At 47.4% G+C, this 13777-nt stretch overlaps 1 protein-coding gene across 1 annotated transcript in view; it reads left to right on the top strand.

Moving 5' to 3' along the window:
- The first annotated feature begins 5106 nt into the window (after positions 1–5106).
- KAZN (kazrin, periplakin interacting protein) overlaps positions 5107–13777 on the top strand; it is a 241300-nt gene continuing 232629 nt past the window's right edge. The window contains exon 1 of the mRNA XM_072884020.1: positions 5107–6310. Coding sequence (XP_072740121.1) covers positions 6190–6310 — 121 coding nt within the window. The 5' untranslated portion in view covers positions 5107–6189. The remainder of the gene's footprint in view (positions 6311–13777) is intronic.

Below are 13777 nucleotides of genomic sequence, written 5' to 3'. Positions count from 1 at the left end.
CCCCCCCCCCCCCTTTTACTGCTCTGCTAAGTTTTGGGTCACCTTGACTTTAGCAGGGCTTAGCAGGGTTGGATGTCTTTTTATTAACTTTTTTTGCCCTTGCTTTGCCAGTGCCAGTGGCTCTGCAAAGAACTAGGCGAGAGGGTGTTATCTCCAGGCTCATCTCCTCCTCACCCCTCCGGCTGAAGCTCTGTGGAACAGACTGTTTGGGGACCAGCGTTACCTCAGAAAATTTGTGCTATAAAATACGCTGCTCATGATTGTACTCACGTCCTGTCATCTACGCAATGTATTTACTCTCTCATACCTTGAATCTTCCTACAGCCAGAGTGCTTAACTGGTAGACTCCCTGAACTTCATTCTTTGGTTTCTCTATTAAGTGGAGAGATTAAGGTTTACCTAGGGTGTATCAATTTAGAAATGCATCTTTCTTTAACCTTGAGAACTGAAATATCCAGACTGTTTCCTTTAGTACTCTGCCCTAGTAGATAATGTCTGTATCTGAATTCAGCTTCTCTTTGTGCCTAGCACTGACTGATTAGAGTCCTTTAATAGTCGGTATTTCTTTTCTACAAGGATATTTATACATTAATGAAGCCATACTTCAGTCTTACTTTTGATAAACTACCCGCAGAATTCTCAAAGTCTTTTAGAGTAGGACTTCTTCTCTCTGCACCACTTACATAATTTTCTTCTGTAGCATTCAAACTTTTATTTTTTGGAAAGAATAAAACCCAACCAAACAAAATTGTCTTTCAGCCAAGAATTGATGGAGGTGTATTCTGAAGGAAGGGAGAAATATGTTTAATTGCTGTCTCTGATGCCAAACCTTGAGTGCATTGCTTCGAATTCATTGTGAGTTCTACAAAATACTTTATTTTCCTTGCGTGACACAGGCATCAGAATTGCATAAAGGTTCCAGAAGTGATCTCAGTAACGTTGTCTGCGGAGGAATAATTGCATCCATGCTTCCCCATGCATCCAGCCAATGATTTTGCCAGCCCTCCTTGTGACAGTGCTGTGCTGGAAGCAAATGCAGAAATCCTTCTCTGTTATTTTTTTCAGAGTCTCTGCCTCGTAACAGTGAAACACTGGCTTCTGCCACACAAGAAGTGAGTTCTCACTTGTTAGTATTTGTTGCTGATGACATCTCATTGAGGATAATGTCTGAATTTTTCCATGTTCTTTCCTGAGTCTCCCTCCATTACAGAATCCTTTGCTACTAAGAACTTATGGGGGGGGAATAACCCCCATATCTTGCAGAGGGTATTTCTAGAGATGTTAAATATCACTGTAATGAAACGCCTATTCTATTGATGTAATGAGTTTAACCGAGTTTCTTTCCCTTTCATACATATTCATGTGGCACATTGTTGTCTCTTCAGTGAGATAATTACATGTGGAAGAGAAGCAGATATCCGTTAAGCTGGCATTTACAAGGCTCTTCTGTCCTGATGTGAACTGCTTCTGTGCTGCTGTCGCTGTGGACTGGGTGCTGGCGGTGCACAAAACCACTCCCTTTGCGTTTCAGGACTTCTGAACTCGCTGTCAGATCAACGGATCATCAGTGTGGAGAAATTGCGTTGCTACATCCCCCTAAAATGACATGGGGAGTCTTGTCAGCAAAGACATGAGTCGCTCCAGACCGAGTGCTAATAAAGGTGCGTTAGATGGACTTTTCATTGCAATTGGTGTGTTGATGGTAACTCAACTGCGGTGTTACTAAGCTGCTTGTGTTGTTACTGCATCAGAGGAAATTACCTGATGGACAAATCTGTTTGGCTCCATCAATGAACTCCTTTGCTAAGCAGAAATACTATAATCATATTGTCTCTGACCAGGAAGCTGACATCAACCTGGGGTAGAACAAGGCTCTTCAAAGACGGGATGCTCCGTGCGGTCTGGTAGATCTGAGATGAAGGGAGTAGACCACTTGAAGTCTACTGCAGTGTTACTTGCGTGATTTTTTCATTTGAAAAGGAAGCAAGCGCCCAGCTGAGATCGCATCTCTCTTCTTCTTGGTAATCGAAAGGCACACAAGACCAAATCTACCCCTTGGCAGCTAAGGCTTTGTCTGTGACAAAGCTCACAGGAAGCAAACGCAGATGAAGAGAGCGAATTTTCGTTTCTAGAGATGACTGTCAGAAACACAGGCTTTCAGAGCCAGTGATCATCTGAAAGCCTTCATGACTGCACAGAACTCCCACAGAGAAAGTGAAGGTCTATCAGAGCAAAACTGCCCGTGAGAGCTCAGTCCGAGGCGGTCACAGTCACTGGACATCTTTTGTGTTCCCTTTTGGTGGCCATGGGAGAGCTCAGTCCGAGGCGGTCACAGTCACTGGACATCTTCTGTGTTCCCTTTTGGTGGCCACGGGGCAGCTATTGGAGTGCTGTACCCATAGATGCTCTTTGCCGTGTACGGGATTTCCCATTAGCCAGGCTGCCAGATCGATGACTCGGGTCTGGCAAGCCCTGCAGGTGCTGGCAGAGGGCAACGTAAGGAAACGCTTGGTGTTTTGAGAAGGGCTGCAGAGGTAATCAAGTTACCTGGTTGGGTTTTTTTGCCAACGGAAGTCTTTTCATACATATTTGAGAATGCTGCCGTTGTTTTTATGTCTCATTAAGCTTAAAAGAAGCTGAAACTTCCCGGTTTAGCACACAGCTTGCGTTAAGAAGCAGAAGAGCAGAATAAGCTCCCACTTACTAATGGGTAGGGATTGATCCTTTCCCTTTCACCTTCCTCCCGCGCTGCCAGTGCAGCACGTCCACATGTTTCATTCACTGCGTGCAAGCACAGCACCTCTTAAACTGAGCTCCAGTGTCTTAAGAAGGGTCACATTATTCCTAACCCTGATGTTTTTCCTTCTCACCTAAAAAGATAAGCTTCGAATCAGGTTCTCTATCTGGTGATTAGTAGTTATTTTCTATGTGGAGTCAATCGCTGTAGCTGATGGAGTTAGCAGGGACACCTGCAGAATGGGGGGGGACCTTAAGGAACCTTGTACATGTTAAATAAACCTCAGATTGTTGTGGCAAGCACAGAAGCCCAGAGGAGGAAATCTGGCATTGGATCCTGCATGGGACTGGGCACAGCAAGGCAGTTGTCAGCTGTGTGGGTAAAATTCAGGTGAGCTGCAGTGAAATAAGCGGAAAATGTCCTACGACATTTCCCTAGGGTCCTCTTAGAGGGTCATTTCTTAGGAGCAAAATGTGCCGAGCTAAACTGGAGCATCCCTTGGCCTGCTGTGCCGAGGTAAGATCAGGCGCCGGGGTCCTCCTGCACTGTTGGTCTCCTCCCAGCGTCTCGCTGGGCGAGAAGGTAATCGATGCTGAGCAGGTACACAGCTCCCAAACCAGCCCAAACAAGAGGGCTTGTTTTCTTGCTTTCTGGTTTTTAGGGACATGTACTGACTCGATCTAATGGCTGCAAGCTGTGAACAATGGTGTTAAATGAAGCGTGGTCGCGCAGCTTGTTGTGTAACCACTGCGGCGCGCTGGGCTGTACGCAGTGCCCCATATAGAGCCATCAAACCGCTCCTGAGAGCAGGAGATGGTGGGGAGCCTGCTGTCTCCCCAGCCCTGTAGCTACAAAGGCACGCTGCGGAAATCAAACAGCAAGCAGGCTTTAACGCTTTCCCGCTTTCCCTATTCCCTCTCTTGGGAAGGTTTCTCCTACCTGGGGTGCCCATCCTGTCAGTGACAGAGTCCTTAGCACCTGCAAAATACAGATTTTCTAAGACCTTTGGGTGGGTTTTTTTTTCTTTTCAAGAACCTTCAATGCACTCTCCTAATGCATAATGGAACTGGGGAGGAGGACAAATATATCTGTGAATTGCTCTGCAACACTAAAATCCCTGAAATCTTGAAGAGCTGGAAAAGTTTTGTTAAGGAAATAGGGGAAAGGGACTTGCAGGTAGCCTCTTGCATTTTTTTTTTTTAAATTACGCTTTAATATGTCGGAGCTGGATGCGGCTGTGCAGTGGATTTTGTAGAGAAGTTGTGAAGCAGCTCTGGGAGGGTTTCCTGCTACACGATCAGGAGTGCGTGCTGCATGAGGTGATGCTGGAGGTAGAACTGACTCTAGTCCCTTTGCTTTTCTTACCCCTTCCCACCCAACTAAACGCCACTCTTTTTATATCCGCCTTTCCTGACGTTTTGCATAGTTTTAGAACGTGCTCCTGTAGGCTTCAAATATCAGCAGGCTTTGCCCAAATGAGTTTGCTCTGGCAGCTGGGCACGGTCAGAGAGAGCAAACAGGCAACAGAGTCAGGAAGGAAAAAACCAGCCACAGGAATAAATACCTGGATGTTGAAGACGTGTGGACCGAATCGCCCAATTTTTGCTTTCCTCCATGTCATAGATGAGGTCAAATTAAATTTCTGTCTTCTTGCAAGGCAAGAAATTGTTCCTGTGTCTTTAGCAACATAAACATGCAAAGATGGGTCTGTTTTTTGTCTGGACTGTGCTCTGCCATAGCTGATCTGAGCCTAAAACCATTTAAATCATTATAGGAAGGAGCAATCTCAGGGGAGGCGATAGCTTTCACAGTACAGAACCAGTTTAGCAGCTGTTAAAGTACTAAATCTACCAGTTTCTTTGGACTAGCAGGGAGAGGGAGTAGACACAATCAAATTAGAAAGCTGGGCTTTTTCTGGGCAACACCAGTTCCCGGCTGAGCATCCACCCTGTGCAGCAGCGTTGCTGGAGGAGCTGCGCTGCCTGCAGCACGGACCAGGAGCTGTGACTTCAATTCCCTGCTGCTAAAATTTCTCCAGGTGTCCCCAGGGAAGTCGCTTTGCCTCTCTCTGCCTCGGCTGGCTGCAGAAAGGGGCTAAGACCACCACCCTGCCTCTCCCGGGTTTTGAGCTACCTGCAGCTCTACCCTGGGCTTTCCGTTGTTATAATCCGGCAGTTTGGTATTTCCACCTAGGCCACGGCGTGTGTTTTCCTAGCCGTGCCTAACCTTTCTTCCCAGCAGGCTTCCCAAAGAAAGCACTGATGACTCAGAGGACAAAATTACGTAGAGCTCCTGGAGTCAGCAGCCCTTGCATTGGCAGAGGGAGTTTCTCAAACGAAGATGAATCAGCTGTGCCAGACTTCCCTGGGAGTTAACTCTTAGCCCCTCTTCCAGGCAAACAGCCCCGGCTGGTGTCTACGCGGGAGGCGGTACCCGAGGCAGCGGCCGCAGCGCTGGGCAGGGGGCGGCAGGGCTGGGTTCCAGCCCCCGCCGCCTGCCCCCCTTCCCCCGGAGCATCTCAGCGAGCAGGAGCGAGGGGGTTAAGGCAGGCGGCTCTGCTGCCTGGCAGAGTTAGCGCTTCCATGTGCCTCCAGAAGAGCTCCCGGGAACAGCCGCTGCAGCAGGGCCGAGGAGAGGCAGGCAGGGAGGGAGGGACGGACACTGCAGCAGGGCAGAGGAAACGTTATTTAACGGCGGCTCCGATCTCCTCCCCCTCGCCTAGTTTTGCTGGGGGGAGAGGGCTGTAAGGAAGGAATAAAGCCCGGGGGGGGGGGCTGATGCCGAGCGCCGGCAGGGCCCCCGGAGCAGAGGCTGCTGCCGGCGGGGGAGGCCGGGGGTCGCGCAGCCCCCGGCGCGGCAGGAACCATCTTGGGCACAGGGCGGCGGGTGCGGGGGCTGCTCCGCCACCGGCCGGGAGCCTCCGCTAAATTCCTGCCGTGGAGCTCGGCCTCAGAACCCCGGCGAGAGGCAGAGATCCTGCGGTACCGCGGCCTCGGCCGCGGCGGGCGGAGCGGGGCTGGCGGGGCGGGGGCTCAGCGCCCCGCGGTGCCCGCGGCCTTGCGCGGGGGAGAGCGCCTCGAGCGGGGACGTGGCCCGGCTCCCGGCGAGGCAGCGGCGGGGCTCGGCCGTCGCGGCTCTGCGCGGAGAAGGAAAGAGACTCGTAGGTTGCTGTAACTCCGGCAGGTGCCCCGGAGGGGCTCGGTCCGCTCTGCCTACCGCTGGTTTGCGCCTGAGGCCACCAGACCCGCCTAGGACGCCCCACACAACTCCTGGGAGAGGCAGAGACAGGTCTCGGTGAAAAACTGATGACGCCCAACTGAAAACGTGCGTGCCGTCACTCTCCCTTGAAAAGAGAGGCAGGAGCATCCTCTGGGCTGGGGTGGGGGTCTCCTCCGGCCCGCTGAGGATCTGTGGGGGACGGGAGGCTTCTCGCAGCTGCTGGGCTCTGCCCCATGACCAACACAAAGGACCCGAAGAGAGCTATGGACTCCTCTCCAGTGACCTCCGGCTCTGCCGCAGGCCCCGTTACCTTCTCGCAAGTTTTCGGGCAGCAGTGTCAGCTGATGGAAGCAGGTAAGAGGGGAAGGCGCGCGTGTACCGTCTCGACATCCTACAACGTCTCGCCTCCTGGTCTGCAGATGTCCTTAACCTCTTCCCTCCCCTGTCCCGTTTCCCAAGTTCTTCCCAAAAACCTGATGTTTTCCAAAGGGAAAGTTGGAGTGACCCCTGTTGCATTTGCACACCTGCCTCAACTTCTCCCCAAACCACTTAAAAGCTTTGCGTCCAAACAGTCACAAATTTGAGGCAAGGGTTGGGGTGATTGCGCGTTTTGGGTTAATGTGGACTGGAACAAGCTGCTCCTCGCCTGATAGTGGAAGTTACCATTATGTTAGGTGGGTACGCAGCACGTACAGCAACTTGTCCAATTTCAAAATAATGCTGTTCATACTGCAGGCTGATTTGCTGTTTTGGAGGGTGACTGTTGCAGTACAGAGCGTCTCTGGGTGTGCGGATCGCTGCTTTGGTATTCAGTTCTATGAAGGACAAAGTGTTTGGGTTTTTTCCTTTGCTTTTTATGGCTGTTTGTGTTACCGTAGCACCTAGAAGCTCTATTCCTTTTCCCACTTGTCTCCATACGTTTGTAACATCTCTGCAGATGGGCCTGATTATCTGTTGTCTGTGTCCCTTAGATATTAAGGAGGGAGTGTGTAACACGACTAATCCCAAATTTTCCATTTTTGCCTCTTGCTTGTCTTACTTGCTCCGCACAAGTGCTCCGAAGCACCGGTCCGTTGAGTGCCCCAGAGCTTTGCACTAGCATCCTCCCTCATACCTGAGTTCCCAAGACTAATAGATTTAGGCCTAATGAATTTTACACGACTTGCTCTCTTTTCCTATCCCTGCTTGCAGGTAGCTCTGACAATGGATGTATTTATTTACCCACGGCTGTGGAGAAAGCCTGGGTTTTTGCAATGATACCATAACAACACTTGCTCTGAATTTCTAGGGCCCATTTTACTCGGACCTAGTGGTACTTTTTTATTACTGTCTGTGATGGTGTATATATCTTAGCAAATGTGTTCTCCAAAGCGTTCCATCCCCTCTTTCTCTCTCCTCTTTTCTCTCTCTTCTCCCAAGCCAATTCTGTAACTAATGATGTTTGGATTGCAGTGTTTCTGTTTACATGGTGAGATCCAAAATATTATATATTAGGGTTTTGCTGCAGATCTCTGTGTGACTTCTGTTGTGCCTCTCATAGTACTTTCACAGGTTGAGCTAAGAGAATGACTCATTAGCTGACAACTACTCAGTTAATTAAGCCTGCAATCATGCTGCTGCCTCCAAGGAGATGTCAGGCAGTTTTTCAAGAAGGTTTGGTATTAATCTTTCTTATTATATGGCCTGGGATCAGTCCAAGGGCTGTGGATCTGTTATGTCAGATCTTACACAAAGAAGAGATGTGTGAGAAAGTGCTGGTCTTGGGTGAAGGTTTTGTTCTCCAAATTAGTAACACCAACCAGGTGGGAAAACACAGGTGGTAATTTTAGTTTTGTTTGTTTCTCTTGTCCCTTTCTTACAGGGAAATGCCAGAGAGGAAACCTGTGAATCTAGGGCTTTTGAATCCCACCTCAGTAACTCAACCATAAGATTTTCTTCCTTCCGGTCCGTCACTTTGGTAGGATTTTCTAGATGTCTTCTCAGGCATGTGCAGCCTTCAGGTGCAAGCTGCAATGCAATGTAAGGATGGCTGCCATGAACGTCACTGATGTTCAAAGCAAATGAGTAGATTATATGTGCGCGAGATCTACATCTGCGTGAGCTTTCTATTCTTACGGCAATAACAATATATACTCAGCATACCCGAGAGCAGAACTTCAGCTGATGTGTTTGCGGATAAGTCTGTGTTCATAGGGCCTTGCAAAACTTGGCTGCCCAAGCTGTCACCGTACTCCGGTGTTTTAACGTGGGCAGGAAGGATGCCCTAAGGAAACAGGAGTGGATACAGGTTTGGGACACCAAGCTCCCGTTACTTAGTTGTGTCCTACGCCACTGAACAAATGACACTTGGGATAGAGCCGTAAAAGGGCTCCGCGTTGTGTAGGGCTGTGCCAGTGCCTTTATAAAGCATAAAACCAGATCTTGCCCCCTGTGATCCTTTTGCAACAACAATTTCTAAGGAGCTTTGCGGAGTAAAGTTCTGACCTGTACACTCCAGATTCCACAAGCAAGACTTGTAGACACCCAGTACCACATCGCTGTCGTTGGTGACATTTGGGCTTTTTTAATAACACTTCGATGTGCTTGAATGATAAAGGTCCTGGCCTTAATTAAATGTCAGAATATGTGCCTGGAGAAATGCCGAACTCTAAATAAATCGCAGACTTGACAGCACAACTTTCATGTACCACCGGGAAAGATCTCATGTTTTCTATAGCTTCTGCCTTTGTTATAGGTCCTCTTTTCCTCCAAAGCACCTGCAAGAAGAGCTGGGGTCTGCTTGCAGAATATACCTTAGGTTTTGTGTAGCAGTATCTGTCCTGGGGCGAGAGAGTACGGCACCCTCTTGCAAATGTGTGTCCCCTCTCGCCTAACGCTGCGCGGCAGTAACTTGCTCTGAAAAACAAATATTGAATGTCTTGAAAGTTAACTTTGCTCCTGCCAGCTGCACGTTTTCCCGTTTGATGGAAGACTGGAAAAGATGTTTTGTGCAGCTGATTCTGCATAATCGGCTGATTATTCATGCATAGTTTTTGTAGATTTGCATAATACCCAAGGATGTACCACGGTAATCACAGTATTAGTCCAAAGAGTGTGTTGTCATGTGGGAGCCCTGCTCCAAAGCTGTTTTGCCCTTTGCACAAGCGCGTGAGCTTTATTTAACGTCTGAAGCACTGTTTCCTTGTACATTGCGTAGGATGCTCTCTTGGAAATTAGTTTTCTATCTTCCTATTCTACCCTACCGTACTGTTGCCACTTTACCTTACCAAGCTTACTATGCCTCAATAAGTTTGGTTGCTGGGATGTGTTGCTTGCAGCTACCTGGGTTTTTTTATTATTATTTGCACTGAGCACAGGGAATAGTGCAGATTGGAAGACTGCTGCTGGCTTAACTCGCTGGTTTGGGAGTTCACTGACAAAGCTCCAGTTTCCCAGGGCGGTAAATCCTTGCTGTTGGAGGCATTAAATTTGCCCGATGCCGGAAAGATCTGTCTGGGTTGGCTGGAGGCACGGTCACCTTTCAAGAGAGAGTACTTTTGAAAGAAGGACTGTAATTCCTTTCTAGGATTGCTCAGAGAATAAGGTTTCATGGGCAAGCCAGGTTGGTTGGTTTTTCTTCTGGTCCCACCTAATGACAAGGCTGATGATTTCCTGAAGGAGTAATTGAGAAAGAGGCTGGCTTCATAACCCAGTCCTAAATCTTCCCGATCTCAGCTGAAAGTCCTGTCCGCCAGGCAATGCTGGAGGACCTTTCTTGTTTGAAGCATGAATTGGAATCTGGCGCAGAGTCTTGCTATAAATTTTGCTAAAACCAAAATGAAACTCAAGTTTTTTTCCGTTTGACAGTTTCTGAATTAAAAAAAAAAATTTAAAAATTGACTGAAAGATTTAGGATTGGCACTACCAAACTAAAAAAGGAGTGAGACTGAGAATTTGAAGGGTATTTCCGCCCTGCCCTCCCATGAAGTATTGAATATATGGAGTGAGACCTGAGCTCAAGGAGAGTTGAGGGCTCTCTTGAAGGATTAGGCTTAGCAGAGAAACCACTTGCTTTATATGTGGGCAAATTCCAAGGAACTTGTTCAGCATAATGCAGTTTTCTGGCGTTATCGCCATGTATTATTCTCTGACTCACTGCTCCATTAGATTGTCATTTTCCATTAATTCTTTGGCTCACAGACGCTGCTGATTTGTTAGGCTCACAATTTTTTTTATATCTTGCCAGTTAATTTTCCATTGGTTATGAAATAAGGAACTCGGTTCAAGATGTGACCAGAATGAACAAGAAGGCTTAAGTGATTTCAAAATCATTCAGACTTTAAGATGTTGCACTGAAACTTTTACATATTATCTTTCAATTACATATATATTATCCAGTATGTGTATTTTGTATCCCGCTCTGGTGGTTGCTCCACAAACAGATGTGAGTTTGGTTTGGCACCAAGTAGAAAATTAAGGACATGATGCAAAGTTGTCAGGAGTTCTTCCATGGAAATTAATGTAATGTGGCTCAAAGCTTTTGCCTTTTCCCCCTGGATTTGTAGCTTAGCTCTTGATCCAGTTCCTCTCAAGAGGAATGTGAGGAAAGAGAGATGCAGCATTACCTCTGCAATAGATTTCTCCTGCAGCACGAAATCCCTGGAATCTCATCTGGTCTGGCATCTTATTGCAAACACAACCTTGAATATGTAACGTAGGATTCCTTCTTCTGGTGCCTGAATATGGTTTTTAAACAAAATTGCATTTAAAAAAAATCTGCTATATGCCCTCTGATTTGGATGAAGTTTTCCTTGGGAACTGGGCTCCTTGAAGCAAAGAGTGCGTATCTGATGTGTGTTGAATCTGAATAAAAATGTGCCTTGAACTGCGAGCCAAACCTAGAGCTCTGATGAATTATGGATTGCATTTGTGTGTCTGTTTGGACAGAGATATCCTGTCACTCTAAGGTTTTCTTTTTTTCCTGTGAAGCACAACTTGAGCAAAACTTTATCTTCAAACTTCAGAACACGGCGATGTTTCCTTTAGCATCTCCTCTGCAACAGCAAGGTGCTTGAGTAGGTAAATGGGAGGGGAAAGAAGCGTGCTTGACATCGAACAGTACTTGGACAAAACTTATGGCTGTGATACAAAGCAGTGGCTCTCTCGTGGCACAGCATGCTGGGCAACACGTCTCCCACCTCCAGCCGCGATGAGCATAAGGAGCAAACAGCCTCCTGGGGACCCGAACCACGCTCCTCTCCCAAGCTCTTTCCAAGTTTACCTTTCCTTGCAGATGCAATGTTTTCATCTCCCCTTGGGGAAACCGCTCCCACCCCTCTTGCTGCTTTGCACCAGAAAAATGCTGGTAGCAAAAGGAGTTTTCAGCAGCGTCAGCAATGACTGGGGAAACTGCGAGCAGGGTCGAGTCGAAAGCGAAGCACCTGGGAGGGTAGCGAAGGTGCTGCTGTTCATATTGATGTGCCAGCCAAGGAGTAATTAGGCCCTTGATGCTGTTTGGGTTCATTTTTTTTTTTACTGGAGAAGGCAGCAAATTTTCCTTGAACAAATTTGAACGTTAAACATTTCCTTGAATATTTCCTCAAGGAAATGCCTCTAGTTGTTGCATCGGACACTGTAGGAGCGCTGACTTGCTTTTAAGGGATGATAAGGCGCTGAGTCGACAGCAGGGCGCTCCCTGATGAGCAAGGAAGCAGGGAGTCCCAGAGCAGACAAATTGTGCAGTGCACAAGTGGGGTCTGAGGGAAACCTGGCACTGCAGCTTAATAAAGGAGCAGAGTCACAGCGGAGCAGGGAGGGTTTTTCAAAACAAAACCACGGATCAATGCTTGTCTGTAAGTTACTGCATTTCCATGTGGGACATTTCTCTGCCTGATAACTCCTTTATAGCCAAGTCCTTTGTTAAGAAAACTTTACTAATATCAGTGCTGATCTAAAGCATGCATCAGGCAATTGGGGAAGAATTTATGGGAATATCTCAGCCCCTTGGAGGATGTTGAGGGAAATCTCTGACCTTTCAAAATGAGGCTGAGGAGATGAACATTTATCATCTGTGCTCTTATATTTTTTTTGTCCTTTAGTCCCTTGTACATTTTTTCCATTATTTAATTAAACACCAACCAAACAGGATCTGGTTTCAAACCTTTTACCCGGAGCTGAAATGAAGCACAGGGGACTCGGTTTCACCTTCTTCCCAAAAGCTGAGGTTAACAGTGCCCATCAGGCACTCAGGGAGCCGTGTCCCTCTCTTATTTTCTACCACGTACGTGTGGTGAAAGATGATTTAATGGGTTCACATTGAAGCTGCGATCCTTTCTGGTCCTGTTTCCTTAAGTACAGCACTTCAGCGAGCCCAGGCTCCAGCTCCCAGAGCATTGGAGCAAACCTTTTGTGACAGCTCTTCTTTCCTCCCACGGACAACAAGAGAAAACAGTCAGCATAAAATTTGTTTGGATCGGTTGGTTTGAGACCACAAGGAATCAGGGCTGGAAACGTGTTCCGTGGCACTTAGCGCATTAGGTTTCCTCTGTGCATTAGTTGCTAATAAATCTTTTACGGTAACAAATTGTTTCATTTGCTCTCCCAAGAGAAGACAAGACGATGTGCAGCAAAGAGACTTTGTTTCCAAAGATGATTGCAAGTCTTGGTTAATTAGCATGCCGCAGGTTAGGTCTGTGCACCAGCAGATTTCTTAGTTTTGGGGAAATAAGAAGCAGGAACAGGTATCAGGTGGGCGATGTGAGATGAATTCAGTGGTCCCCAGGAGTCTGGTCCTCCCGGGCGATAGATTGTGATGCTGAATGCGGGTAGCAATGCTGTTCGACTGCTGGCCAGCCCTGCCACAACCTGGAACAGAAAATTATTTACTGCAGTGTTACAAAACTAGGGCCTGACTGTTATTTCACAGAAATTCAACGGCAGGGGTGGGAAGGTTGCTTTTTTCCTTTAACTAAATCTGCCTGCCCTTGGAGATTTCTGTTCCCTCGGGGTGGAGCTATCATCTGGGTTTATGTCCTGGTTTTATGGCAGGCTTCAGCAGCTTGAAAGCAACCGGCATAAATCTCCGTGCTCATCACTGTGGTGCTTGAGAACGTATAGACAAGATCCCTGCCAACTTTCTGTGTGTGATACTGTCACGCTAAATAACCTGGTGTGCGTTGGTGTAGAAAGAGGTGTCATTTTTATCAAAACCAAACCCCTATTTTTCTGAGATGACAAGAGATGTGTCAGAAACAAACTACTCCAAAAGTGCGTTGAGTTTTGTGTTTTAGGGGAGAACAGGATAATCTGTTTGTCTCCGGGGCCAGCTCCAGCACTAGGAGGAAAAGTCATTTACTTCTCCCCAGAAAAGCAATAAGTAAAAATCCTCCTTGACAGATGACGTGCTCCTGCCTGAGCCAAATAGATTAAGGGGCCACAGAAATGAAATGGGAAGATCACTAATATTTTTCTTTTCCACACAGTGCAATGAGCTCTTACTAGGGATAAAAAAAAAAAAAGTGACATTTATCTCTCTCTCTCCATTTTGCTAGGTAGTGCTGTGCTCCCCAGGAGGAAAACAGCGATCAGTGCCTTGTGGATGGAGTTCACTCGCTGTTTATACCTTTTATTGCTTTACGATGTTCTCCTTTTAGTGACACAAATATTGTGCCGTTGCTACTTGCTTGGGAAGCCGCAGGTGACCCAGGGGTGCTGCCCAGGGCTCCGAAGGGCAGGGGCACGGAAGGCAACGACTAGCTAATACTCTAGAAATGTTAATGTGAAGTGCATGAGAAATCAATGGAGACCGCGTTTCGGTGAGCAAAATGCGGTTTAACAGATTGG

This window comes from Ciconia boyciana, chromosome 19 (genome assembly GCF_034638445.1).
Source record: "Ciconia boyciana chromosome 19, ASM3463844v1, whole genome shotgun sequence".
In the NCBI taxonomy this organism is placed as follows: Eukaryota; Metazoa; Chordata; class Aves; order Ciconiiformes; family Ciconiidae; genus Ciconia; species Ciconia boyciana.
This window is presented reverse-complemented; position numbering and strand designations above follow the sequence as displayed.